Here is a 26,147-nt window from a genome sequence, read left to right on the forward strand (position 1 = left end):
TATGTTTCCCCTGATATCCAGACTGAATGGTCCTTTGCTCAGTTTCATCCCATCTCTCCTTCTTCTAACCCCCCATCAATAATTCCCCTCTCTTCAGTGTTTACAGGTAACGTTAGCAACAAAATCTTCTTCAGAGGTCCCCTGAACACGCGGGCCTTGATCCCAGATCATGGAAACCAGTGCGGGACTTTGCACTGACTACAATGGGCTTTGGATCAGACCTCTAGCGTGCGTGGGCATGTGTGTCTGCTGGAATCCCCAACATGTCCTTCTCTCTCCATCTCTGCTGAGCCAAGACCCCTCCCGCTCACTGCTGGTCAGTGCCAGTGTCCCAGGCCATAACTCACCCCTCCGAATTGCAGCAAGCAGGTCGCTCCTGGCATCGCTCATTGGTATCAGAGGGATCTGAGGTTTCCGAGGTTCAACCACCGCCGCCGGGGATGACGCCGAGTGAGCCGGCGAGGCAGCGACTGTTGGAGGACCAGGTGGAGGTGGGGGAGGTGCGACGGGGGGCCCCATGGGGCCAGTCTGAGGGGGGGAAGCAGAATATGGGCAGGGTGGAGCCGGAGGCGGGGAAGGTGCGTATGACGAGTGAGCCACAGAGGCTGCAGCGCTGGGCGCCAGGGCAGGAGGTGCTGAAATGGGGCTGTCGAAGGCAGTCTGAGCAGAAGGTATCACAGGGGGTGGGGGCGGAGGAGCAGGAGGCACAAAGTATTCTGCCAGGGGCATCTGCTGGGGACTGCAACAATTAAAGGACAGAAAGCAAATCAATGGCAATAGCAGAAACCATGCTTGCTAAAGAAATACCACACATGAACCATAATGTAAGGAGCCGCCACTCAGGGTCACCTAGTGGCAACCCAAACATCCCAGATAAATTCCAGCTTTGGGAAATGCACAAGCTCAATTCCCCCTGCAGTTTAAAGTGAGCACGGCATTTATCTCCAATGTCTGTCCTAAACTATTGTGCAGCTCAGCTATGTGCTGGTAAACAGCTCCCATGTTCCACCCCAGCAGTGGCTGCATTTGAAATGATTCCTATATATTCAGAGAAACCCACTTTGGTAACAAAAGCAGACAGTTTTCTAAAGTGTCACCCGAAAAGACATAAACACCAAAAATGACAGGGAACTCAGTCCCTGTAAGTGGATATACCGGATCAACTCCAGGCCTGGTTCCAGCAGGTGTAACTGCCAAGGAAGTCTCTGGGCCATGGAAGTTGATTAAACAATGGGCATAAGCTGTAAAATACTGTATCTTGGACCAGTTTGCCATTCAGTGAGTATGTAAAAACACGTGGGATTTACATGCTCAGAGGCAGGGGCAGGACAGCAACTGAAGGAGGGTGTAAGGCAAAGTAGTGTGGGGAGGGAAGCTTGTAAATCTTGAGTGAGAGCTGAGACGCTGGTGAATGTGGCTTCAGATGGCCTGGAAGGTTATGTTCCCTCTGGTCAGGGGACACCTGTTCTCCGTATTTCACCTTGAAAGGATATGCTGAAGTCCTACTGAGTGACTGATCATTTAAACGTACAAAAAGTAAGGGGAATACAGAGATCTGGCTCAATCCCCATCCTTAGGTCAGTACATTGTGCCTCTGAATGGGAACCGCTGTGACAGGGGTCCGCAGCCTCTGATAGATCAGTGTTCCACCCAAAAGAAAATATATTGTTAACTTATTGTTTGGAAAATGTCTTTGCCTTGCAGATGCCAAAGGGGCAGGTAACATAGTGGCAGTGAGGTGCTTCAGACTCATTCACAAAAGCCGGTTAAGTCCCTGCATCATACCAGGAACAGTATCCGCAATTACACCAGCTGAGACAAAGTTAAAGGGGCTACAAATTATTCTCTGTCAAGGCTGGTCTGACTGACTGCTGGGGTCAGGATGAAATCTCCCTCCCGTTGTACAGAATTGTGCATTTAGGTTCATTTCTGTGAGGGTGCAGGGGAGATTACACCTTCCTCTGAAGCCTCTGGCATCGGTCACTTTAGCTATTCAAAGTGATACTGAATTAGAAGGAGCAGTGTGACTATCTGTAGGATCCTGTTAGGCTCAGGATACATAATGATCTTTGAAGACTGACATCCTTTTATTTGATGGTGAAGCTGACCAGACAGAGAGAGAGGATACATCTACACTGCAATAAAAAACCCTCAGCACCAAGTCTCAGAACCTGGGTCAGCTGACTTGGGCTTGTGGGGCTCAGGCTATAGGGCTAAACATAGCAGTGCATCTGATGAAGTGGGTTCTAACCCACGAAAGCTTATGCCCAAATAAATTTGTTAGTCTCTAAGGTGCCACAAGGACACCTCGTTATTATAGCAGTGTCGGACGTTCAGGTTCGAGCTGGAGTCTCAAGGGGTCTCAGAGCCTGGGCTCCAGCCCAAACATCTACACTGCCATTTTATAGGCCCACAGCCCAAGCCCTGTGAGCCCAAGTCCACTGATGCAAGCCAGTGCTGCCCATGCCATGGGTCTTTTATTGCAGTGCAGACATACCCAGGAAGAGAATTGAGTTTAGAACCCAAATGGCCCCTTTAAAGGACCATCTCAAATGAATGGATTGAATTATTTTTTTAGTCTTTTGTTTTGCTTGTGACTCTGGAGTAAGAGCTCCCATGGGATTATGAACTTGGAGGGCACTGAAAAACAGAAAGAGAATGCTTGCAGAATAGGAAAGGTCTCCCCAAGCCAAGTGCTCACTGGAAGCTGTCCAAGGTCCCGAACAAATTATTTCCCCTCCCCTGCCACCTTCTAATTGGCAGAAATCATCACGAGCAAAATTCTGCCCTCAAATAGAATCATGTACAGGGTTCCACGGGATGACAGAGGGCAAAATCTGAGCTTGATTATGACTTTTTTGACAGCAGTTTATCTTTGGGTGACAGTAAAGGCTAGTAGCAAGGGGAAGGCTGGATGAGTCAGAGAGTTGGGACTAGGATAGGGATCTTTACATATCGAGGTTACTGAATTGAATTTGGACCAGTCTTGTACTGGTCTAGTCATCACTGTGGCATGATGTGAAAGGAGATGGTGTTTTCTGAGTGCAGTTCCTGATCAACAGGTGTTGCCCTCTCACAAAGCACCCTCACAGATGGCACCAACTGATGTTCTTGTTGGCAGGCTGATCACATGACTTAAGGGATGAATGGGCCATGGAGACTGAACTACCATCTCTCACCTCATGAATGGTAAGGGACACTTACAGAAGGACCATCTACGGGACAGTTGCTGCCTATCGCTTACTTGTTCTGTGGACAGAGGACCTCACTTTCTATGGCTGTCAACCGGGCATCTTTCCAAAGCACGAAACTCATTTAAAGGGAGAAACAGGACACTGGATGAAGGAAAGCAGGTTGAAATCCATACCCATACTCCTTGACTATCTGAGGTCTTGGTCCATTCAATATAGTCTCTGGATGCTGCGGCACATGGGGCTGCTGGACTCGGTTGAGACTGTTCTGACGGCTTCCTGCTGCTGAGGGCCTGTAGACATGTTCCTGGGCCTGGTTAGCGACCAGGATGATTTCTTTGTTGTCAGTTGACAGGTGTGAGGCTGGAGCTAATTGCTGCACAGGGTGGTTAGGACTGGCCGGGTATGAGTGATCAGCTGCATCTGACGCATAAGATCTATTGCACACAAAAATACCAAAGGTTGTATTCCTGTATGGAGGGCCTGGAGGGAAGGCAAGGTGAGGACAGGTCAGGGAGGAGTATTATGGCACCTATTGGCATTTGGGATCAAGGCATCAACACGAGGAGACATGATGTGTAGCCACCAAAATACAAACATGCAAGACCGTATTGGGATGGTGCAAGCAGAGGGTAGGGAGGCGGCAATAGCCTTTCAGGCTAACGAACTAGCCTTTCAGCTCAGCTAGGTGGAAATCCTAGCTTAGGTCCCAAATGAAAATGTTCTGGTCTCATCTCAGCTCCACACAGAGATCGCAAAACCAATGCGGAATTAGACATGATTTGGCAGGTGCAGGACCAACCTAGCAGGGGTGTTGCACATCAGAACGCAGGTACATGTGCTAAGCAGCAGGCTGTGGGAGTAGTTTGCACAGTGCCTGCCTTCCCTGAACCTGCTTCCTAGCCAGCGCTAAGGGTCCTTCACTGCCATGAGGAACCAATTCACCCAGAAAATCGAAAAGGAAAAAAGAAAGGTGAAGAAAAGCAAAGAAAAACAATAAAGCGTGTAATACAGAAAACCTGCCTATTGTCTGGGGACAGTGATCCTTCCGATGAGGCCATGTGATATGGGGATGGTGAGAACCTGTTATCGGGCCGGAATTCTTTATCATATGCCATCATGTTCCACTCCAGGCGCCGGTTGCGGGCTTTTCTCACTTTCTTCACCTCCCGGGTGGAATCTTCCACTAACCGCTGCTCCTGGAAGCAGATAAGCACTGTCCTGTTAGCATGACTGCAGGGTGGCTGCCTGCTGACTGTACACAGCACAATGTTTGTTTGAGCTTGACTTCAAGTAAGGATTTTAGGTTATGTATATAAGGGTAACAGGGATACCAAACAATCCTGGAATTCTCAGGACATATTTTTTAGATCCTGAGTCCCAACCACTAGGACATATTGTTAGCACTTCCCCTCCACACTCCCTTTCCCTCCTGTAATGATGAGTCCTGGTGCACCACCACTGCCTGTTTTTCATTCAACTACGTAATAAGGTTGTGCTGATCTAAACACCAATCGCAATCACAAGGCTGGTTCTGGAGCAGCCCAGAGCATGTACAATGGAACGGAAGGCTGTGAGCACCGGCAAGTTCAGCCAGTGTCTTCACCTTCTAAACTGGTACAGTTAGCTGTGAAAGCTGGGATAGAATCATTGGCGTCTGGAATACATTCCAGAGACTTTCCATGTGATTTCCATGTAGATTTGGAAGCCTGAGCCAAACTACTGACAACCCAGAGAACAGTGAGGACATCAGTAACTCAGCCAGAGGTTAGGAGTGGGTGAAGTTCTGTGGCCTGCAATGTGCAGGAAGTCAGACTAGATGATCATGATGGTCCCTTCAGACCTTAATGTCTATGAGTCTATGAGAACATGGAAATTCAAGTCCGCAGTCACACTTGATGGAGGTAATAGCGTCAGGGTGAATCTCAAGCTCATGCCAATTGCCCTTTGTTGCATAGCCCATGTGAGCCTTTGGATTCCAGTGGGCCATTCCCACACCCATTGCTCTGACATCTTCCATCAGAATAGGCATTAGCCAAAGCAAACAGGACAAGACAAGGTCCAGCAGCATCCACTGGTGCTTATGGGATAAGCCTGTTTCTCTTCAACCCAGGCCTTAAACATGTTCTCTGACCACATGTGGGGCTTGCTTCTATTTTAAGACCTGCTTTTCTGTCCCTGGGCTCTTTAAAAAGAAAAGCAATGGGGTATCCTTTACCTACCACTGAAACTCCAGATTTCCTTTATATTTCTATTCTCAGGGGCCAATCCCTTGAATGCCTTATAGCTAAGGGGCATATAGGGGACTTCAATCAAGGTAGCATAATGTCAGAAATAGCCAAGAGGGATTTGTTTTCCAAAGGTTTCAGTGTCATATGACTCCCCAAACCAGAGCAAGCAACAAACCAGAAATTCATGGACACTAGACTGTCTTGTGATTCTTTTATTGCTGGTCTGGACATTAGGAGATCTGTATGTTTCCTGAATGTAAAAACCTCACAACTGGTGACTGGCACACATGAGGTAAGAATACCCAAGCTCCACCCAGGGCTCCTTGGGCAGTAGCCTGTTCAGGTGATAGAGTGGGAACCTAGCAGGCCTCCTTCACAAGTGACTACCACCAGAGCAGCATTGACTGGACATGAGTTTGAGGATGATAGTACGGTGAAGGGCACCTTAGAAATGGCAGAAAGAGCAAGAGATACTGCTCCCATTTCAGAAGGACACTATAACCAGACCGTATCAGACTATCAAACTAAGTCCAGACCAGCCTCATCTTAGGCCTGATTCAGAGCTTTCTCTGATGCCTTTACCTTCTGCCGGCGTTTCTCCTTTCTCTTGTCCTCAGTCGCCTGCAGCATCTTCTCCTTCCACAGGTTGAAGAAATATGAAGGGTCGGTGTAGAATTTGAGGCCATCTTTCTTGTCATCCCTGAAATGATCACAGCAGAGTTGAGGAGGGGTAGAGGAAATTCTCAGCAACAGGATGAAATATTATTAATAACTTAATGGCTAAAAACAAAGGCACGTTAATGAGCCCAGCACTTGGGAAACGAACCCCAACGAGCTCCGCTGGTTGGTGGCAAGACACCTCTTTGCTTCAGCCTATAGTTGCCTATTCTCTTCTCTCTAGCTGCCGCCTTCCATCCCCTCACTGTTCCATCCCCATCCCCTATCCCACTCTCCTCCCATTCCCCTCTCACCACAACATAGATCATTAAGGATTTGGCACAAAGGACACTCAAGTAATTGCTAAAAAATGGAAAATACTATTGGCTTCAAAGTCAGTGGTTTATTAAGGCCTGTTTGACATACAGGCTGATATAGAATTCCAGGAGACCCTCTAATTTTCCAAAGAAGCTCCCATATGTTACAACTCCCTCCCACCCCCTAGAGATACATGAGGGTGGGGTTTGGGTTCCTGCCTTTTTAGATGATCCAGGCCATATTTAGCTTCAAACTGTTAGTGATCAGTGACGCTTTCTCACATCACATTTGTCATTGGAGGATCTGCACTGTGCAAGTACAGAGTATTATTGGCTGTATTAAATAAACTCTGGGTGGTTTCGGTTGAAGTGAGCTGCAGCTCACGAAAGCTCATGCTCAAATAAATTGGTTAGTCTCTAAGGTGCCACAAGTACTCCTTTTCTTTTTGCGAATACAGACTAACACGGCTGTTCCTCTGAAACTTGTACGAGAGATGCGATCGTGGTACCTGCAATGCCGAGAAAGCTGAACAGCCGGGAAAAGAGCATCATTTACTGAACCATCACCAAACAGTGGACCAATATTCTCCTGTAACCACCCAGTAACACCACTCGAAACAACTGTGACTTCAGGCTGACTCCAGCGCAGCACTTGAGGACAAGGGCAACAATGGACTTCCAGAGGAAGCCCCATACAGCAGCATGAACAAAGTGTACAAGCAAAGAGATAAGGGGCCTGATTCTGAGCTAGCTAATGCTGATGTAAATCAGAAGTAACACCACCAAAGGCAATGGAGTTACATTCGAGTAAAACTGATGTAAGGCTGATCAGAAGTGGATCCTTCCAATCTGATAGGAAACAATCTCTTCCAGAGTAGGTTTGGCTCGGCTAGGAATTGTTTGGTCTATGTTGAACCGTACACCGTGGTCACAGAGTGGGCATGAGGCATGTTGCTCAGGCCCAGCCCCCACATGCCCTACCTGTATGCCGTGAGGATGTTGAGCGGTGGCGGCTTGTCACACCGCTGGTACATCTCCATCACGGGGTTAGGGATGGAGTTCCGAGAGACCACCTGCTGGTTCTGCACCGTTGAGCTCTTGAATGCTTTCCGCATGTTGATGTCTTGAAGTGAAACTGTGACCACACAAGAAAGAAACCTTCATGTGCCAGGGGAAAGGCTGGGGGCCTGCTCTTTGCATTCTCAACACAACTCCTGAGCCAGGTGCCGGCCTTTTCTCTCTGCACCCTGCACTAACAACGCACCCTCGCCATTCGCACTGTGTCCTTGCATTTGAGCACTCCAGCCCTAATGCTCACATTGTGTGTTTGCCAGTCCCACCTGTGCCCAACATGTGCACTGCATCCAGCACTCACATGGCATGCCTGCTGTTTTCCCCTGTGCCCAACACTCATGCTGCATGCTTGCCGGCCTCACCCGATACCCAGTGTGTAAATGTACAGCTATTCAAAACATAAACCAGACTTTGATACTCTAGACTAAAAGGTTGGCTCGTGTTCAATTTGAGTTTATTTGTGCAGACTAGAGACTCATCCCAGGTCACTTTGGATGCCAATGGTGCCTAGGCATTAATATTTCCACCTCTGTGTTATTTCACTGTTAAAATCAAAGCCTCTCCGATGGCACCAAGCAGAATTTCTGGCATTTCCCCCACAATCAATGACAATCCATCCAGCCCTTTAGATCAGCGAGCATTTGCCCCGGCCTCTCCTGCATGTGGGCAAATGAGGCAGAGCTGTGTGTGGGGAGAGTGGGAGGCAGAAATCCAACCTCCGGCACAGCCACTTGAGCCATCCAAAGCTTTCCTGCTGACTGCCTGAGATGCCAACTCCACTACAAGTTGTGCTGCAGGAGCTCCCACCAGATGGAAACAGCAATTTGCCAAAAAAAGGAACCACTCTGAGCTTGCACACAGGCATACGCTGTGACAGCTCTGCTGACAGGCCTCCCTTCTTTGATGGGAAGTGGGCACGTTTTCATCACTGAATTGAAAGAGACCTACATTGGGTGAAGTTTCACTCGTGGCAGGATTTGTGTCAGGCAAGCACAAGCAGAAGTTCTGCACATCAGTGTGAGCTGTATGAATGCACTGGATGTTACAGAGGCTAAATGTCCAAGGAAAGGCAAACTGTCTCTAATGGAGGGAGTGTGCCAGACTCTGTCAGATACACATGCAAATTTACTGGGGCAGATTCTTGACCCTGGTTAAGTCTCCTTTGCATGGAACAGCGGTACCTTTTGATTGGTGAAAAACAGCAATTTTGCTCCAAAAGTCACAAAGCGAAGGGACGTGGCAGAGTGCAATGGGATTTTGTGCAGAGGAATTTTTCTAAGCTAAGCCCAATGATAAGTCCAATTTTAATTTTCTAACATCCTTTGCAGCCACATGCAGCGTGACACTTTTACAAACAGTGGTGTTGCCTACTCTGCACTATATTCAACCAGGCTGTCTTGAATTCTTGGCCAATTCTTATTAGAGATGGGCCTGAACCAACCCCCCCAGATCTCAACACCCGGAAACTTTGTGGAAGTTCTGATCCAGGCTAAACTTGAGGGCTTGTGGTTCATCTCTAACTCCTAATGTCTCATCAGAAAGATTGCACTGGCCCCCCTCTGCTATTTGCTGGGACTCTGGCTTTGTGGACCTGTTAGCATTTGCCACTCTCCTTCTTCTCCCCAGTATTCAAAAGATATCAAGTTCCCACATCAAATAGCCCAGCACAGTCATGGCTGTCTCCTAGCCTGTTCAGTGGACCAGGAAGCAACCTACATCCATTGAATCCGCTCTCTAGCCAGGCTGTGTGTGTCTGCAATACAGCTGGTCAGGAATTTTTCAATGAAGCCTTTTAACATCAGCAAATGTCGATTCATCAAACCCAAACTTTTCACAGGAAAGGGTTAGTTTCAACACTTCTTTTTGACTAAAAAAAATGTTTGGGAAAAAAGTTTAAAAGTTGTCAAAATGAAACAGTTTGATTAACTGGAGCCAAAAAATTTTTTTTCAGCTTTTCAGTCTGTAAAAAGATTTGAGAACGATTTCTCGCCCTGATTCGGGGTGGGGCATTTTTTCAGTATCTCAGAAATTTTCCTAGGATGGGAAAATCGTTTCCCTCACAGCTCTCATCTGCAGACACACTGAGCGCTTGTTTAGCAGGAGAAAGGCTCCGTATGTGTTACGGCCTGCACTCCTGTACCTATGTGCCAGGGTCTGTTGCCTGTGCTCCAGTGCCTAGATCCCCATGTCTTTAGCCTCCATTGGGATGTTTGTAGTGCTTCTTCATATGTCTGACTGTCCATCAGTCACATTGATTAATTAGGCAGGTTTCCTGCTTCCCCGCCATCCTCTGCTCCTCTCTCAGGCTAATCCCATGCAGTGAGGTGATCAAATAATTGCCTGTATTCTCTCTGCTCCCAAACAAGGTAACTGTTCATATGTTTGCCGGCGGTATTTTCTCTTAACACATTTTGCATGGAGGGCTGCCAAGGCAGCAGCTACGCCACACAAGGAGGGAGGGGTGGTCTGGAAGGCAGGAATCGCCGCCTTCTGTCTGCAGGGGTTAAGGAGTGGCAGTGACAGACTGCCCAATTCTCCTTGTCCAGGTGGGTAGCCGCTGTGACCCCGGGTGATGGGCAATTCACGGCCGCATCAGCAGATACCTAAGGCTGCCCATGAGAAGCACTGAGACATGACTGTTAAGTTACCTGCATTCCAGGGATTCAATGAAGAAATAACCATAGCAACTGTGGCATTACACGGGGCTACCTCTGAGACAGCGCAGGGAAGATCTTCTTAAAGAAACACGCGGCGACATTTCCAAGGGAAGGACGTGTGTTACAACGGGCACAGCCTGCAGAATGACTTCCAGCCAGCTGGAACCAGTATTCAATGCCAGAGGCCAAATCCTGTTGCCACTTAGACCCCGGTAACTTGGACGGGCCAGAGAATACACCATAGTCCTGATCATATTGGTAATCTTTCCTTAACCCTCCGGGCTGCTCTAACTTACGCTCAGCTGCCATAGCCCCCAGGGGCTGCTCCAACAGCTGAGAACAGCTAACGTGCTGTGAGTTATGTTATCTGGGGTTAGAAGAGCAAGGATTTAAAACAAAGGAGTTCTGGAAAGGATACAAACCCTCCTGCTTTCCGGCATTAGCTGGCCTCCAGCTAAGGGGGTTAGGAAGACATGTTCCCTAGGAGCACTTTAGCGCGTAGCTGACTTCGGCAGGGTTCCTTGCACCTTCCTCTGAAGAATCTGGCAGTGGTTCATGACAGGATGCTGTCCTAGACAGTGCACTGGCATGGTGTGGCAGTTGCTAAGTTCCTCCATTTCCATGTTTCTAAACCTCCCAGGGTTTTTGGGGAACTTCCTCACTCAAAACTGCCTCTAAATTTGGCTGTTCATGGGCATTCACAATCTCAACAGAAATAAGAATTAGGGTTTTTTTAAATGACTTCCAGGCTAGCAGGCTAATACTGCCCCCTGATCCTTTGGAATGATTCTCCATGGCAGAGAGAGAGAAAGGAGCAGGCCAAATATTAGTAAAATCTTAGTAGAGCAAAGTTACCACTGAAATTCCTTCCAGCTGCAACCTCCACATTCTACAACCAACACAACAGAGATGAACAAAGACAACTCCTGCCGGCCAGCCCCATCTTACCTTCCTCCACAGTTGAGTCCAGCTGAGTGACCTTGATCACCAGAAGATCTACCCTTTCCTGCAGGGAGTTCATCCGCATATAGAAACTATTGGCTTCATTGAACAGTTCTCCAAATATGTCTTCAGCATGTCTGCCTTAAAGAACAAAAGGCAAAGGGGGGTGACCATGGCAGCTCAACTGAGAGATGGATGATTTAGTTATAGAGAGAGGCAAATGTAAGGATTGTCCCATGGGGACTCCGCTACAAAGGACAGGCATAGCCAGTACAAGCCTGGCCTTCCCAATTGTTCTCCATGACATTAGTCTGCATTCCCAGCCATTATTTCTGCAGATCTGTGGAGCCTTCAGTTTGCACAAACTAGCCACAAGCATGTGCAGTGCATTCCTCCTGGGGTCCTGGGAGACATGTAAAAGATGGGAACACAAGTCTCCAGCCCTCATGCTCAGCCATTACAGGTCTGCTTGTTTGCAAGAATCTTTCCATATTTTGTGTGTGCAGTAAAAGGTTTTGGTGGGCAAAGCAAGTGATAATGAAAGACAGGAATACGCCTGATGGAACGGATTTCCTTTTAACTGCCATCTTCATGTCTAAATTGTATAACTGGCCAAGTGTATTAAGTGTGTATATTGTAATGAGCTGATGTTTTTGTGCACAGCACTGCCTTCGGCTGCACAGAATCAGAGCTGCTCTGAGGGTCTGCCATCCACAGCATACTGCTGTCTGCTAAGGAGATATTCTCCTTGAGCTCAAAGGAGAATTCTGCTTTTGAACCAGCAGGAGCTTGTTTCTACCACCTGCTATTGCCATGAAGGTCTCAATAGCCATGGTGAGCACCAGGGACAACGGTGAAATCTTGGGTGGCCATGGATTTGTTACACTATATAACCAAGAAAAAGCAACAGGAGGACTTGTGGCACCTTAGAGACTAACCAATTTATTAGAGCATAAGCTTTCGTGGGCTACAGCTCACTTCATCGGATGCATAGAATGGAACATATAGTAAGATATATATATACATACAGATAAGTTGGACATTACCATACAAACTGTGAGAGGCTAATTAGTTAAGATTAACTAATCATCATAACTAATTAGCCTCTCATAGTTTGTATGGCAACTTCCAACTTATCTGTATGTATATATATATCTTACGATATGTTCCATTCTATGCATCCGATGAAATGTAGCCCACGAAAGCTTATGCGCTAATAAATGTATTAGTCTCTAAGGTGCCACAAGTCCTCCTGTTCTTGTTGCGGATACAGACTAACACGGCTGCTACTCTGAAACCTGTCATTATATAACCAAGAGCACAGGTTCTCTGCAGCACCCTCATTCTAAGTGGCTTTAACATCAATATTTGTGCATGTTTCTGAATGCGGAAAATGGCCATTTTGTCACTGTCAGCGAGTGCTTGGCCCTTTCAAACCCTGTCCCAGAACAGGTGCTCCCAGGTTAGCTATTTAAAAGGATGGGGCAGCACCTACGGCTATAAAGAGCCAGGCTGCCAGTAAGGAATGGGGTGCGGATGTGCCTGCCACAGTCACTGGGAGGAGAGGCAGTGGGAACCTGCTGGGGGGAAAAGGGTCTCATGGGAGAAAGCCCTGGGAGACAGTGCTCTGTGAAAAGGGCCAGGAAGAATCCTGCAGGAGGCACTGAGAGGCAAAGGGGAAAACCCTCTGGCAGCTGCAGTCCATGGTGGGCTGAGAGACACTGCTTTTGTGTTTTGACTATGTTTAGAAAATAAAACTGTGCCTGGAAAGTATCTCTGGGCATGGGCAGTGAGCCCTTCATGGGCTGGGGACAAGCCAGCGCCTTTCAGAACAGAGCCATAGGGGGAGCAGGAAATCTAGAGACCCTAAACATGATCAGGGTTCTGTTGCACCAGGCACCGTACACACACATACCAGCAAGGCAGCCCCTCCCACAGAGAGCTTACAATCGAAACAGACACCACAAAGGTGGGAGAGGGGAAACTGGAACAAGAAGCAGCTTCACAGGGTTCCACAGCAGGTCAGTGGGGAGGACTATGAATCAAAGCTAGGTCTCCTCAGTCCCCATCCAGTGCTCTAGCCTTTGGACCAGACTGACTCTTATTAGAGAGCATACAGACTGAAATGGTATAGCCAAATCCAGGGATTAACGTGTGTGTGTGTTCACTATAACTGCCCTGTTAGTGACCTCTCAGACTATTGAGATCAGTATTGTTCCCAGTCCATATGGAGTTTAATAACATCTATTCAAATTAAACTGTCCTGAAAGAATTCAATCTTGAATGAGCAAAAACTGTACTAGGGCTGACTCAACTGCTTAGAAGAAAAAAATCCACTATTCATTTTGATGCAGCTGAAAGACTCTGAATTAAGGTTGCTTATATTATTTGACAGTTCATCACATTTCCATGTTAAGTCTTTTAACGTGGGAAAGGTCTAACCATCACAATGTTTATCAAAGCTCTACTGACACCTGCAGGTGAGAATCATATTAATTCAACCCTGGTACATGACTTAATTGGACTGATCTCTCCCTCTCTCTCCTTTTGAGAAATAATATAGTTTTAAATGTGGTGCCTTTAGGTTGACAGTTCTGAGCTGATTTTTTTTCCAGCTACCTCTAGCAAGCGATCCCCACAGATTCAGGATCAAGGAGCTTTTCATGCAGATAGACATCTTCAATAACAAGGAACTCTGTGCTTTGTAGCTTTCTGATTTGATCCAGTTGCAGAGCAACTCAGCCAGTCTTGGTTTAATTTATTTCCATTCTTTGTGATGAGTAGACCATGGGGATTGTCATGTGTGTGTGTGTTGTCCCTGCATGTGGCCCACTATTATCAACTGTTGTGCTCTAAGAAGCTCAGAAAACATTTGGGATTTTTAAAAAATAAAAGTGAATTTAATGCAGATGGAAGATACCAGAGTGACAGTGTGGAGAGAGAGTAGGTCACTGTTTATCCACTACATAAGCACAGCACGGGTAGAGCAGGGCAGGTTTTCCCATACCACCCTCACCACTGCCCCAAAGGAAGTTCATCTGTAGGCAAGAGGCAGGTTCATCCTCCACACCCCTTTCTCTCCTCAGCGTCTCTGCTGAAACTGCCTCTGGGGAAGGTGCGGGGGGAGGGGAGAGAATTAGAGCCTTTTACAAGCTGGATACATATTAATAACTGCAAAGATATCCCCAAACTAATCTAGCAGAGACAAGTGATTACCCATTAACAGCATGAGTGCCAATCTGGGTCAAATTCAACCTTTGACAGTGGAGGTAAAAGCTCCCAGAATCCCCTTTCCGATCTCCTAAAATATACGGTCCCTTTCAACATGCTCCACAAAAGGCAGTGTGCTCTAGTGTTTAGGTCCCTGGATTCTATCATCAGCTCTGCTACTGACCTGCTGTGTGATCCTGGGCAAGTCACTTAATCTCTCTGGGCTTCTCGTTCCCCTCCCACACGTTGTATGTCTTGTCTGTTTAGAATGTAAACTCTGTGGGGGCAGGGACTGTCTCTTATTACATGTTTGGCAATGCCCAGCTCAATGTGGCCCTGATCTCATTTGGGACTTCTAGGGTCTATTAATAATAATACATGTGAAAAAAAATGTAATCACTACAGTGAGAAAACAGCTCTGCATAGGGGGCATTGCAGATTATTCATTTACATTATTTCCGTAGCAAGAGGTATATTTAATTCTTCAATCTATGTTTCAAGTACTGTACATAATAATCACTTCCAACTTAGTTTAGACTCCCCAATTTAAGTTTCAGGGCCTGCAAAACTTTCTCTAAATAAAAAAAAACTATTCTATATTATTTTTGAGATGGGGATACCAGAATTGCATGCAGTATTCAAGGTGTGGGTGGACCATGGATTTATATCATGGCATTTGATATTTATTGTCTTACCCCTTTCCTAATGGCTTCTAACATTGTTAGCTTTTTTGACTGCCACTGCACATTGAGTGGATGTTTTCAGAGAACTATCCATGATGAGTTCAAGATCTCTTTCTTGATTGGTAACAGCTGATTTAGACTCCATCATTTTGTATGTATAGTCGGGATTATGTGCATTACTTTGTGTTTATTAACAATGAATTTCATCTGCCATTTTCTTGCTGAGTCACTCAGTTATATGAGATCCCTTTGTAACTCTTCACAGTTAGCTTTTAACTTAATTATCTTGAGTAATGTTGTATCATTTGCAAGCTTTGCCACCTCATTGTTTACACCTTTTTCTAGATAATTTATGAGTATGTTAAACACTAGTCCCAGTACAGATCCTTGGGGGACCCTGCTATTTATCTGACTCCATTGTGAAAACTGACCACTTATTTCTACCCTTTGTTTCCTGTTTTTTAACCAGTTACTGATCCATGAGAGGACCTTCCCTCTTATCCCATGGCTGCTTAGTTTGCTGAAGAGCTTCTGGTGTGGTACTTTGTCAAAGTCTTTCTGAAAGTCCAAATACACTATATCCACTGGATCACCCCTGTTCACAAGTTTGTTGTCCGCCTCAAAGAATTCTAATAGACTGGTGAAACATAATTTCCCGTTGACAGTCATGTTGACTCTTCCCCAACATATTGTGTTCATGCATATGTCTGATAATTCTGTTCTTTACTATAGTTTCAGCCAATTTGCCTGGTATTGAAATTAAACTTACCAGCCTGTAATTGCCAGATCCCCTCTAGAGCCTTTTTAAAAAAATTGGCATGAAGTTAAATGCCACTGTGATAAGTTTCTATGATATTTCTCCCCCATAAGGATGTTAAATGAAATCACATTATGGTGGCTATTGCTGAGCAGTTCAACTATAATTCCCTTCTCGGACCAGATCCTGTGCACCACTTAGGACTAAATCAAGAATTGCCTCTCTCCTTGCTGGTTCTAGGACTAGCTGCTCCAAGCAGCAGTCATTAATGAGGTCTAGAAATTTTATCTCTGCATCCCATCATGAGGTGATATGTTCCCAGTCAATATGGGATAGTTGAAATCTCCCATTATTATTATTGGGGTTTCTGTTTTTGCAGCCTCTCTAATCTCCCTGAGATTTCACACTCATAGACCTGGAGCCCATTCACACCAGCTGACATTCTGACCCAGTAAGCCCTGAAGTGGGGATTTTTGCAGATGATGAACAAACAACCACTCTGCTTAAGAACCCCACAGAAGGTCCATACTTGCCCTCCTGTTTTCAACTTACTGAGGCTACCCAGCTGCTTGATGATGGCAGCCAAAGTGCTGTTGGTTACACATTCCAGCTCGCTGGTCACCCCATCAGGAAGAGCGCCACGGCACAGGTGACGAGGTTCAATGTTCCTCTTCACCAGAGGCATCTTTCCAGGGAATTCTCACTGCTTTCCCTGGGATGAAGCAGAAAAGGAGAGAAATCTGTTTTTCTGGAAATCTCGAACCAAACAGGGAATCCTTCTAGCAGCTGCCCTTTTAACAAGGGAAATACAAGTCTGCTCTTTACCTGCCTCCAGCAGAGTTCTTAAAATAGGTCCCTGCCACTGGGTTGCTTGAGAGGTGATTTAAGCTGGACGATGCAGGGAGCCCTGCCTCTATCCTCCCATGGATTTTTAATGCTCTCACTTGGCGAGCTATGGTATTCCAGGCGGCGGGGGCGTAAATAAAATGCATCTGATGGGCAGCAAGCGGCAACCGCTTCGCGGAACACCTCCTGAGCAAGACACTGTTTCATCTCATGCGATTCAAGGTGTGCAGAAAACGTGTATGCCCAAACACGCGGCTCCCCATCCCCAGGGCATCCGCCTGCCCATGCACACACGGAGTGAAGGTGTCAGTCTGGAGACAGTCTACATTTTTAAACGTGTTGTAATTGAGTTTGGCACTCATGAAAGAGGCCAGCTTGATAGTCCTAGAGACTGCACTTCTCTCTGCCAGGCTGGGCTCTGTGCAGACAGAAGCAGTGCAATCTACCCCGACATTGGCCTCAGAGGGACCTCTGCTAGAGGGGAGGAGATCCACAAGGCACCCTGGCCCATTCAATTCTCCACCTCTCTGGGGAGGTCACGAACAAGGCTGCCATGCAGTACCAGGCTGTGCTGGCAGAGTCACCTGTGCTAAGAGCCAGGCTGAGTCACCTCCCCCTCACCAATTCTTTGCACACAAGCCACCCATCTGCCAATGGTAATGCTGTTCTGTCACTTACCTCACCCAAGCTGGATCCAAGCCAGAGACACAGCACTATAAAACTCCACATCTTATCACCAGTCTCTTGCGCCATCCAGCCTCCTACCCTCCACTCTTGAAAAGCCCCTGAGTGGAGCCTTTTCCAACCAAAATGACAAAACTGAAACCAGCAATCACATGTAATTCCATTATCTCCAGCAGAGTGAAAAGCTCTTTGGGGTTTATTTTTAACTTGGGGCACCATGATATACTGATACAGGCCATCCAAGTACAAAGGCGCCAGTCTCCGCTCTGCCCTGCCCCAGCAAATCATGCATTTTGGTGTGTGTCAGTTATTCCCAATCGTTCTGTATGTGTTTCAAATCCACACGCTCCTTCTTTTGCTCATTGAAACTGGGTTACTGTCCATCAGTTACAAGAGCCCAGCTGCTTAGAATGAAAAGCAGCACAGAAATCCTGCTCACGCCGGCTGCCAGTTCCGTGACAGCCCGGAGCAGTGAGCACACTCTATTAACTGTTATCATCAGACACTGGCAGGCAACCCAGAGACCGCAGAAGAATCCAGGGATGTTTAATTTTCTGACAGGTTCAGTGAGACGTTGGGAGATCCCAATATTAAGCAAGCCTAATGAATTCGCTTCCCATGGCCTCCTTCTCCCTTCCCTATTGCCAAAGAAATTCTTGCCTTCAAAATTTGCTAATGCAGATGGGACCAGCTTAAGATGGACTAGCTGAAATAACACGGGATTGATTCGTGGATGAAAGGCCTGGAAAAGCCATTACCTTAATGGGGTTCAGTCAGACTCCTCCATTAGCATGAGGGGTTGGTTGTTGTGGCAAAAATTAGCAATGGGGCAGAGCAGATAGTAGTAGTTACTGCTGTCCATTTGAGAAAAATGAAGACATTTATCAATGGAGTATGGGCAAATTAAGTGCATTATTAACCTAGTACAACCCTATGCTAGTTGCTTTTCAGTCAGCAAGAAGACAAGGTTCCTGTCTAAGACAGCTTACAACCTAAGGGTCTGGTCCTGATCTCACTTACAACAGGGTAAGTCAGGTCTTACTCTACTGAAGTCCATGGAGTTACCCTAGTACGAAAATGGCAGAAGAGGAGTATTAGTCCCTAAACAATCAGTGGGCTCGCAACGAAGAGCAAAGTAATGGACCAGTGGCATTTCATTTTCTCCTTAGACTTACGCTTTCTGTTTGGAATTTTTAATTAATATTTGCTACCAGCTATTTTGTTAACTCTTCTTGGGGCAGCGGAAGCTGAGAGAGATGGGGGCTTACAAACACCCTGGAAGAAGTGTCCGTGGGGGGGGGTGCACTTGTAGGCGTTCCGGAGCTCGGCAGCTGCAGTTTTAGCAGTCATTCGTACGACGGCAATCATTCCAAAGCTCAAGCGGTTCTACTGCTGACTTGTGCACAGCCATGGGCTAATGCCAAGCAATGTCAGGGAGGAACACTGAAATCAGCATTTATTAAACATGAAGTTACCCTGGAGCTTGAGGAACTGTGTTGCAGTGACTTTCACCTCTAGATCACTGGTCCAAATCCAGCTCAAAGTTATTAGTGACCCAGAGCCTCTACAAAACAGGCCAGTGAAACGAGTTTGGTGGGTCTCAGTTCTCTTCCCAGTTGAACGGTATCCATAGAGCTAAAAACACTATTGAAACTGGCAATGGTTGGACCCCTTGCTGACAGTCTCATCCAAGAGGCCAGGGATTGAACGGGCCATGGAAAATGAACTCTCCTTTTGCCTCCACGGCAAGATTGAGGCCCATTGTATTCCCATTCTTCAATTATCACTTCCATCCCAGGCTGATGCAGACGTGTGGAAGAAGCTACAACACACCAAATGTCAGTACAGCTTACAGCCGAGCTAGCTGTGATAGATACAGGATGGCAGCTGCATGCAATATCTTTGGGGACCATATTGGATCGAGTTTATGAATGGTTTAATGTAACACTGTGAGCCAGGGACTGTATGAAACTCTGGAGCAGAGGTGACCACAGCTCCTCCAGGAACGAAAACCAGCGTGGAGGTGGGGATGATTGCGGTGAATCATTCAGGTTGTAAACACCTCCTGAGAGGTGTCAACCCCAAGTTACCAGAGACGTAGCTCCAGCTACAAGTTATGTCTTCCTCTGGCCCTAAGGAGCAGAGCAAGGAGGGACCTCTCCTTGCCAGGAGGATGGTGAGGAAATATGACCTCCTCATAGGCCACTGCTAGGATCAAACCAATCTATGAGCTGAGTGTCTGTGCAGGGCTCCAAACAACCATTTATATTGCTTGTTATTAAGGCTGGCCCTAATGAGCATTAAGTAATCTAGGTTAGCTTGCTACATATGGTCCAAATTCGCCCCTCAGTTACACCCATGCAACCCCACTGTTATTAATGAGCCTAAATCCTGCCATTTTATACCCCATGCAAACCCATTGCAGCCCTGTGTCCTTAACTAAATCCTGTTATACTTCTGCAGTCAAGGAAAAACAGCTTACCAAGTCAGATGTCAATAATTCAAAGCAGAGTAGTTAGGCACTATTAACGAGAGCCAGAAACCAGCAAAGTTGGGGGGGGGGGGTTTGGTCCATCAGTGTGGAGAGCAGAACAGCATCCCGCTGGAACCACATGGTCAACTTTTCCGGCAACTCCATACCCCACAGTTCCCCTGTATAGCTTGCTTTTTGTGCAGACGCTGCCATTGTTTTCAAATGCAGATCAGGGACTGTGCAGCACCACAAAGTTGTTTCTAAATAATTAATACTGAACTCTAATGTGGTCCGAATTGTGCTCCTGCTGTGCAAGGAGAACAGACGACGGGTGTGCTAAACGGTCATGCTGCTTAGTCTAGATCTTAACAGGAATTGCCAAAATGTGCTACAGATCAGGAGCCACAACGTTGCTACCCCTCCCTCCCACAGCACTGGTACATTGTTGTTCTTGGTTCAAAACTATTTTGAGAAGGTTTCCCTCAAACACTTGAATTTGAAATGAATATATTTCCCTGGGACACAATTTTCATGGGAGACCTTTGCTGTCTGCTGGTATGTGTGAGCCCACAGAAGAAACAAAACTCATTTTCCAAGCACTTGGCTGCTTTAGACACCTGTAGCTCTTTTCTTCTGCACACATGCATATGGCCAAAAGGTCTGAGGTAAACTGTAAAATAGTGAATGCAAAGCAACAATCACAGGAATGTGAGCGAAACGTTCTAAATATGCCAGGTAAGAAATCGACGACAATGCAGGAATTCAGTGCTGATGGTGACAAGGATTAGGATGCTTAATGCATTCCAGTGGGTCCGGGCTCCTCTGCACAAACTGTTGTAATAAAGGGCTGGGGATCACCATTACAATTTTACTTTCATTTCCTAGTTCCCACTCTCTGGATCAATTGCAGAGATGAGAAACTTGGTGTAACTTACACCTTCTTCTAGCCTCCTAGTTACACCAGTTTCCGCTGCCATCCTCTCACATCCATTACTGGCAAGTAAATTACACCTCCCCTAAAGTATCACCTTTGAAATCAGTCCCCTGAGGCTAAACTGGTGTAATTTATATACTATGGGGTTTGAAGAGAGGAGAATAACTGGGAAAGCAACTCACAGAAGGCTGGACCTAGGAGCGCAAAGTAGAGGGAGCAGGTACATCGACACTGGAATAAAAGACCCCTGGCACAGCCGCAGCTGGCCTGGTCAGCTGATTCAGGCTTGCAGGGCTCAGGCTGCAGGGCTAAAAATTGCTGTGTAGATGTTCAGGCTTCGGCTGGAGCCTGGGCCCTGGGAGCCTCCCCCTTGCAGGGTCCCAGAGCTTGGGCTCCAGCCCGAGCCCGCATGCCCACACAGCAGTGTTACAGCCCTGCAGTCGGAGCCCCACGAGCCAGAGTCAGCTGACCCAGGCCAGCTGCAGGTGTTTAATTGCTAAGTACCCAGAGAGCCTAAGGGAGTCTTGGTCAGATTGGCTGGTATGCGCCAGATGCTTCGCACCACTGCAGTGATGCCAAAGAGCTGTAAACCTACTTTAAGTGCTCAGTTAAGCTGAGTTTACAGCTGTTCCTAGAGTGGTGTAAATCAGCCAGAGTGTAGCCGTGTATCTGGCCCTCTGTGTCTAGGACCTTGTCTAGACTAGGAAGAAAGGTTGTTTTTCAGTCTCAAGCTGGCCAGTATGACTGAAAAATCACTCAGCACCAAGTGTAGACACAGCCTGGCATCTTTCCACTCATGGTAGCTGGTTGTGTTCTAACCTAGTAAGGAAACCAGAAGGCACCTTTCTACTGGCAAATGGACTGAGACCCATCCACTCTTTTTCACATAGGCCACCAAAAGGCTGTTTAGATGGCAATAGCTGCCAGTCACTGCTAGCCTGGACTTGATTCAAGCTAGTGAGCTAAAAGCAAAATTCTCTGTGTGCCATACAACTAACTCTGCATAGTCCTCAATTCAACTCACTCTGAAGTTCAGTTGGGCCATGGCCAGCACCGGGACAGGAAAGGGAGGTTGGGGAAAAGCATTTAATGAGCTGCTTGAGCCAGACAATTAAAAGATGGAAACAAAGAGGGAGTCTTAGCATCGGCCAAGAAAATGGTGATCCAGTGCCAACAGCCAGCGTTTCTGTCCTGCTGACACAAACTTTGAGCACCAGCAGTAAGACAATGAATGAAAGGGGAAGCAGGGTTTCCACAAAGATGGACACAGATAAAAGGCACAGTGGGCCTGATACAAAGCCCATTGAAGTCAGTGGAAAGTTTCCCATTGACTTTAATGAACTTTATTTAGTAGGTAACAGTCCTGCTGAAGTGGATCACCCTAAAAAGTGTCACTTTCTCTTGTTAAACGGCCAGAAAAAGAAAAAGCAAGTGAGGCTGGTACTGGGCAACTGTTATGGAAGAGGTTAGAGCCAGCCATGGGCCATGTATCTACAGATTCTTAATTGACTGCCATGAATAGCACTTCATGGCCCACAGCAAGTCAACAAAGGGTCCAAGGAAACAATGCACAGATGACTGGTAAATAATGATGAGGACAGGAAGACATACAGAGCCATCTGGATTGCTTGGTAACCTGGGTCCATTCACACAAATACACCCAAAGGCAGAGTTCTACAAGGAATGTAGGCCATACCCACAGAATGGGGGGGGGGGCTGTATCTTGGAAAGCTGTGACTCTGAAAAGGATTTTAGGGGTCATAGTAGACAAGCAACTCAAAACAAGCTCCCGGTGCAATGCTGTGGCAAAAAAGGGCTCACGCAATCTTTGGCTGCATGAATGGGGTAGTAGTGACTAAGAGGAAGGAGATGATTTTACTTTTGTATGTGACGCTTGTGAGACCCAATCCTGAAATCCATTCAGTTCTGTTTGCCACACATTGGAAAACTGGAGACAGTTCAGAAAAGACCCACAAAAATTATTCAAGGGCAAGAGAAAATGTCTTACAGTGAGAGACCTAGAGCTCTGTCGGTGTAGGTTATCAAACAGATTATTATTGAGAGGTGATTTTGATCACAGTCTATAAGTACCTTCCCGGGGAGAAAATACCAGGTACTAAAAGTCTCCTTAGTCTAGCAGAGAAAGGCACAGCAAGAACCAGTGGCTAGAAGCTGAAGCCCGACAAATTCAGATTAGAAATCAGGCATAAATTTGTAACAGTGAAAGTGACTAACCATCGGAACAAACTACCCAGCGAAGAGATGGATTCTCCAGCTCTCAATGCTGGATGCTTTTCTGGAAATTATGCTTTAGTCAGACACAAATTATTGGGCTCATTACAGGGGTAACTGGGAGAAATGTAACGCCAGTAAAGGCAGTTTAAGGATCAGACTCCCACAGTTGCCAAAGCTCCTTTGCTGGGATCCAGTCCAGCTTTGCCCAATGCCTATAACACAGATCAGATGTCAAAAATATCACCTTTTTGGCTACTTGTAATTAGCTCAAAGGCTGTACAGACTCAAACTTTTAGTCCAGTCACAAGAGCAGGGCAGAGTGCAGCACTGAGCAGGCATGGGTTACACATAGCTTACACAGATGCAAATGTTATTTGTGCATACTATTCCCACCAGGGAATACCCACACGATCAGTAGTTATAAGGATTCTGCAGGTAAAAGTCTGCCCTAAGTTATGCACCCCAGCCCCACTGTCTTCAGTGGAGTTGCCTGGGTCCAAGTAAGAGCAGAATTTGTCTCTGAAACTGGAATTGGGTTGAACGGAATAGAATTCAGCCCGTGCTCCCATTGGCTGCCTTGGCGCGGCAGGGTTAACAGCAGTAAAATGTAGCTCGTTTTTATTTTGTTTTGCCTAAAATAAGCAGATCGGATTTTAAATGCACCCAAGGAGCAGACCCATTAGTAAGAAGGTGCTAATTTCACGGTAATTATGCTTCAGAGTAGAACACTTTAAAGGGGTCTCAGAGAAGTGCCAGATGTGTCATCGTGCACTATGGATTTTCATTAGTTCCTAACAGAATGTTCATGCCCAGACAGGTTGTTGAACTATTATAATGCCCTCTTGCCATCAATTTTCTCTAACCCTCCAGTTTTCTGGCTGTCTGCAATCTGGTGAGACCCAGCTCACTTTAAGCCAACATCCTTGACATAGAAAACCCCCTCTCATAAGAGCACTCCAGTGAGAGGGGAAACACTCCAGGGAACCCATCCTAGAGCTTGGACTTTTCAACAGTAGTTTTTCTCCCCTTGCTTTTAAGCTTATCTCTCAAGAAAGCTGTCCCAGCTAATATTGAAAATTGTCTTGAAAACAACAGCTGTGTTTTTTGACCTTGCTAGTCAGTCTCTCAAAAAGATCAAGTAAAAGGCAACCTGTTAGGAAATCAGCCATACCATCAACATCACCTGCAGATGTGTACCATGCAAAGCCAGCAGGATTTTTATTGGGACAGTGAGAGGACATAGCTTTACACACTCCTTTGGTATTTCAGTGCTGACAGGACTAAGAATACGGATCAGGAGAAAGTAGGGGCCTAGCTGGAGAAGAGCGGGTCCTAAATCACCTTGTCTCCACCAGAAAACATTGAGAAGAGTTAGATGTAAAGGACAGACCGTGTTTAGTGGTTAAAACCAAAGGACTGGGAACCTGGACTCCTGGGTTCTCTTCCTGACTCTAACACACTGTTGCATCATGCAGCCTTGAGCAAGTCACAGACCTCTCTGTGCCTCAGTCTGCCTATTTGTAAATGGATATAATGAGACCTACCTCACAATAGGTGTTGTCAGACTTAATTAACTGATGTGTGCAAAGAGCATGGAGCTCCTTAGCTATAAGGTGCTAGACAAGAAAAATCCCTATTTTGCCCCCTGCGACCTGAGCCAGCTGGAATTTCTCTACATCTAAAATTCCACACGGCACAGGCACCCCCGACCTCAGCCATCTTGGGTGGTGCAACTGGGCAGCAGTGACACCTCCAGTGGTTGCCAATGATTCAGCGTGCAGGCCTAGGCCAAGCCTCCCAGCTGTAGTGGGAGCCCTGGACATTTGGGACTTTTTTCTCTGTCTCCCCTTGCTTCTCACAACCTGCTTAGACCTGCTCCCCCAACCACCCCCTGAGTCCTGACATGGCCGGAACAGAGAGATGAGCACGCAGCCAGGGGAATAGTCCTTCTTCTGCTGAATATGTCACCTGAGTCAAGCTCTGCTCTGTCTGGGGCAGAGTGGGGAGTGCTGATGAGGGGACGGAATGAAGGAGAGGAGTAGGTGGCCATTTGAAGGTACTGGCAGGGTAGGAGGGAGGTGAAGGACAGGGGAAATGGATGGGTTTGAAGGGGGACTGTAATGGGGTTCACTCCCATCACCTGGTAGGCAAGCAGTTAAGAGCCAATTAGTGCACCTGGGATTGATTGATTGCCCCCCTAGCCAGATGGGGCGGAGCTAGGTAAGGATCATTGGGCGACTGGGCCTTATAAGGAACTCAGGAGGAGAGAACTCAATAGGGGATAACTGCTATTTTTGGAGGGTGTGTGTGTATGTGTCTCAGAATGGAGACCTGCTTGGGGACTTAAATTTTCAATCACTAAAACAAAGGGGATGATCTTCACTAGAAGAAAGATTTATGAGTGTCATTCATATCTTTGTGAAGAACAGGCACATGTAGTTAATAGTTTTACATTTCCAGGTGTATTGTACGATAATAAACTTACTTGGAAGGGCCATATAGAAAGTATTACAAATATAAAGGAGGAGTAATGTACCTAAAGATATTGCTGGGATTAATTGGGGAGCAGATAAGAAAGTGCTGATGAAGCTATATACAGCATTAATAAGATCAGATTGTGGGTATCAAGCCTTTAGCTCTGCAGCCAGTTCGGAGCTTAAAAAGTTAGAGTAAAGTCAAGCTCAAGTACTACAAATAGCATGTGGTGCATTTCTCACAACACCACTGTGTGTAATGCAGGTGGCTACTGGAGAAATGCCTCTCCATTTAAGAATGAAAATGTTAGACCTGACGTTTTGGGCTAACAGTGGGAAGGTAATATCTTTTACTGGACCAACTTCTGTTGGTGAAAGAGACAAGTTTTCTTCCCCTAAAGTCAAGGGAAATAGTGCAGATAAGAATGCTGGATAAATATAGGAGGAATGTTTGGAAATAACTGGATGAAATTTAGCCTGACACAATAAACTCCCTTGTACTCTTAGGGTTAAAATGTGGGTAAAAAACTTAAGTGAAAAGGAAGGACAAGAAGATACTAAAGTCTATACTTCTGGGGCAATAAGTTATACCTGGAAAATTGTCTCTCCAGATTTGGATTTAGAATTATATAATAAAATCAAGAGAAACAAAGAGCTGTCTTATATGAAAGTTAATATATGGTAAATGGAGTCACAATAGCTGAATATATACTGATGGCTTGAAAGATGAAAAACAGGTACAGTGGGAATAGCCTTTTGACCCTCTGTGATTGGATTTAAGA

At 46.4% G+C, this 26,147-nt stretch overlaps 1 protein-coding gene across 3 annotated transcripts in view; it reads right to left on the bottom strand.

The window, feature by feature from the left end:
- The window catches only part of LOC125642517 (actin-binding protein WASF3-like), a 63,913-nt gene that overhangs the window by 18,520 nt on the left and 19,246 nt on the right, over window positions 1-26,147 (bottom strand). The window contains exons 1-8 of one of the 3 annotated variants that reach the window (XM_048864047.2): window positions 17,244-17,294; window positions 16,272-16,431; window positions 11,076-11,210; window positions 7,378-7,531; window positions 6,005-6,122; window positions 4,215-4,390; window positions 3,368-3,628; window positions 348-739 (exon numbers count right to left, since the gene is read on the bottom strand). In XM_048864047.2, coding sequence (XP_048720004.1) covers window positions 348-739; window positions 3,368-3,628; window positions 4,215-4,390; window positions 6,005-6,122; window positions 7,378-7,531; window positions 11,076-11,210; window positions 16,272-16,404 — 1,369 coding nt within the window. In that variant the 5' untranslated portion in view covers window positions 16,405-16,431; window positions 17,244-17,294. Of the gene's footprint in view, window positions 1-347; window positions 740-3,367; window positions 3,629-4,214; window positions 4,391-6,004; window positions 6,123-7,377; window positions 7,532-11,075; window positions 11,211-16,271; window positions 16,432-17,243; window positions 17,295-26,147 lie in introns of those variants that run through there. The other 2 variants (XM_048864048.2, XM_048864046.2) reach the window with 2 other exon arrangements.

The sequence above is a fragment of the Caretta caretta genome, chromosome 9, assembly GCF_965140235.1.
Source record: "Caretta caretta isolate rCarCar2 chromosome 9, rCarCar1.hap1, whole genome shotgun sequence".
In the NCBI taxonomy this organism is placed as follows: domain Eukaryota; kingdom Metazoa; phylum Chordata; order Testudines; family Cheloniidae; genus Caretta; species Caretta caretta.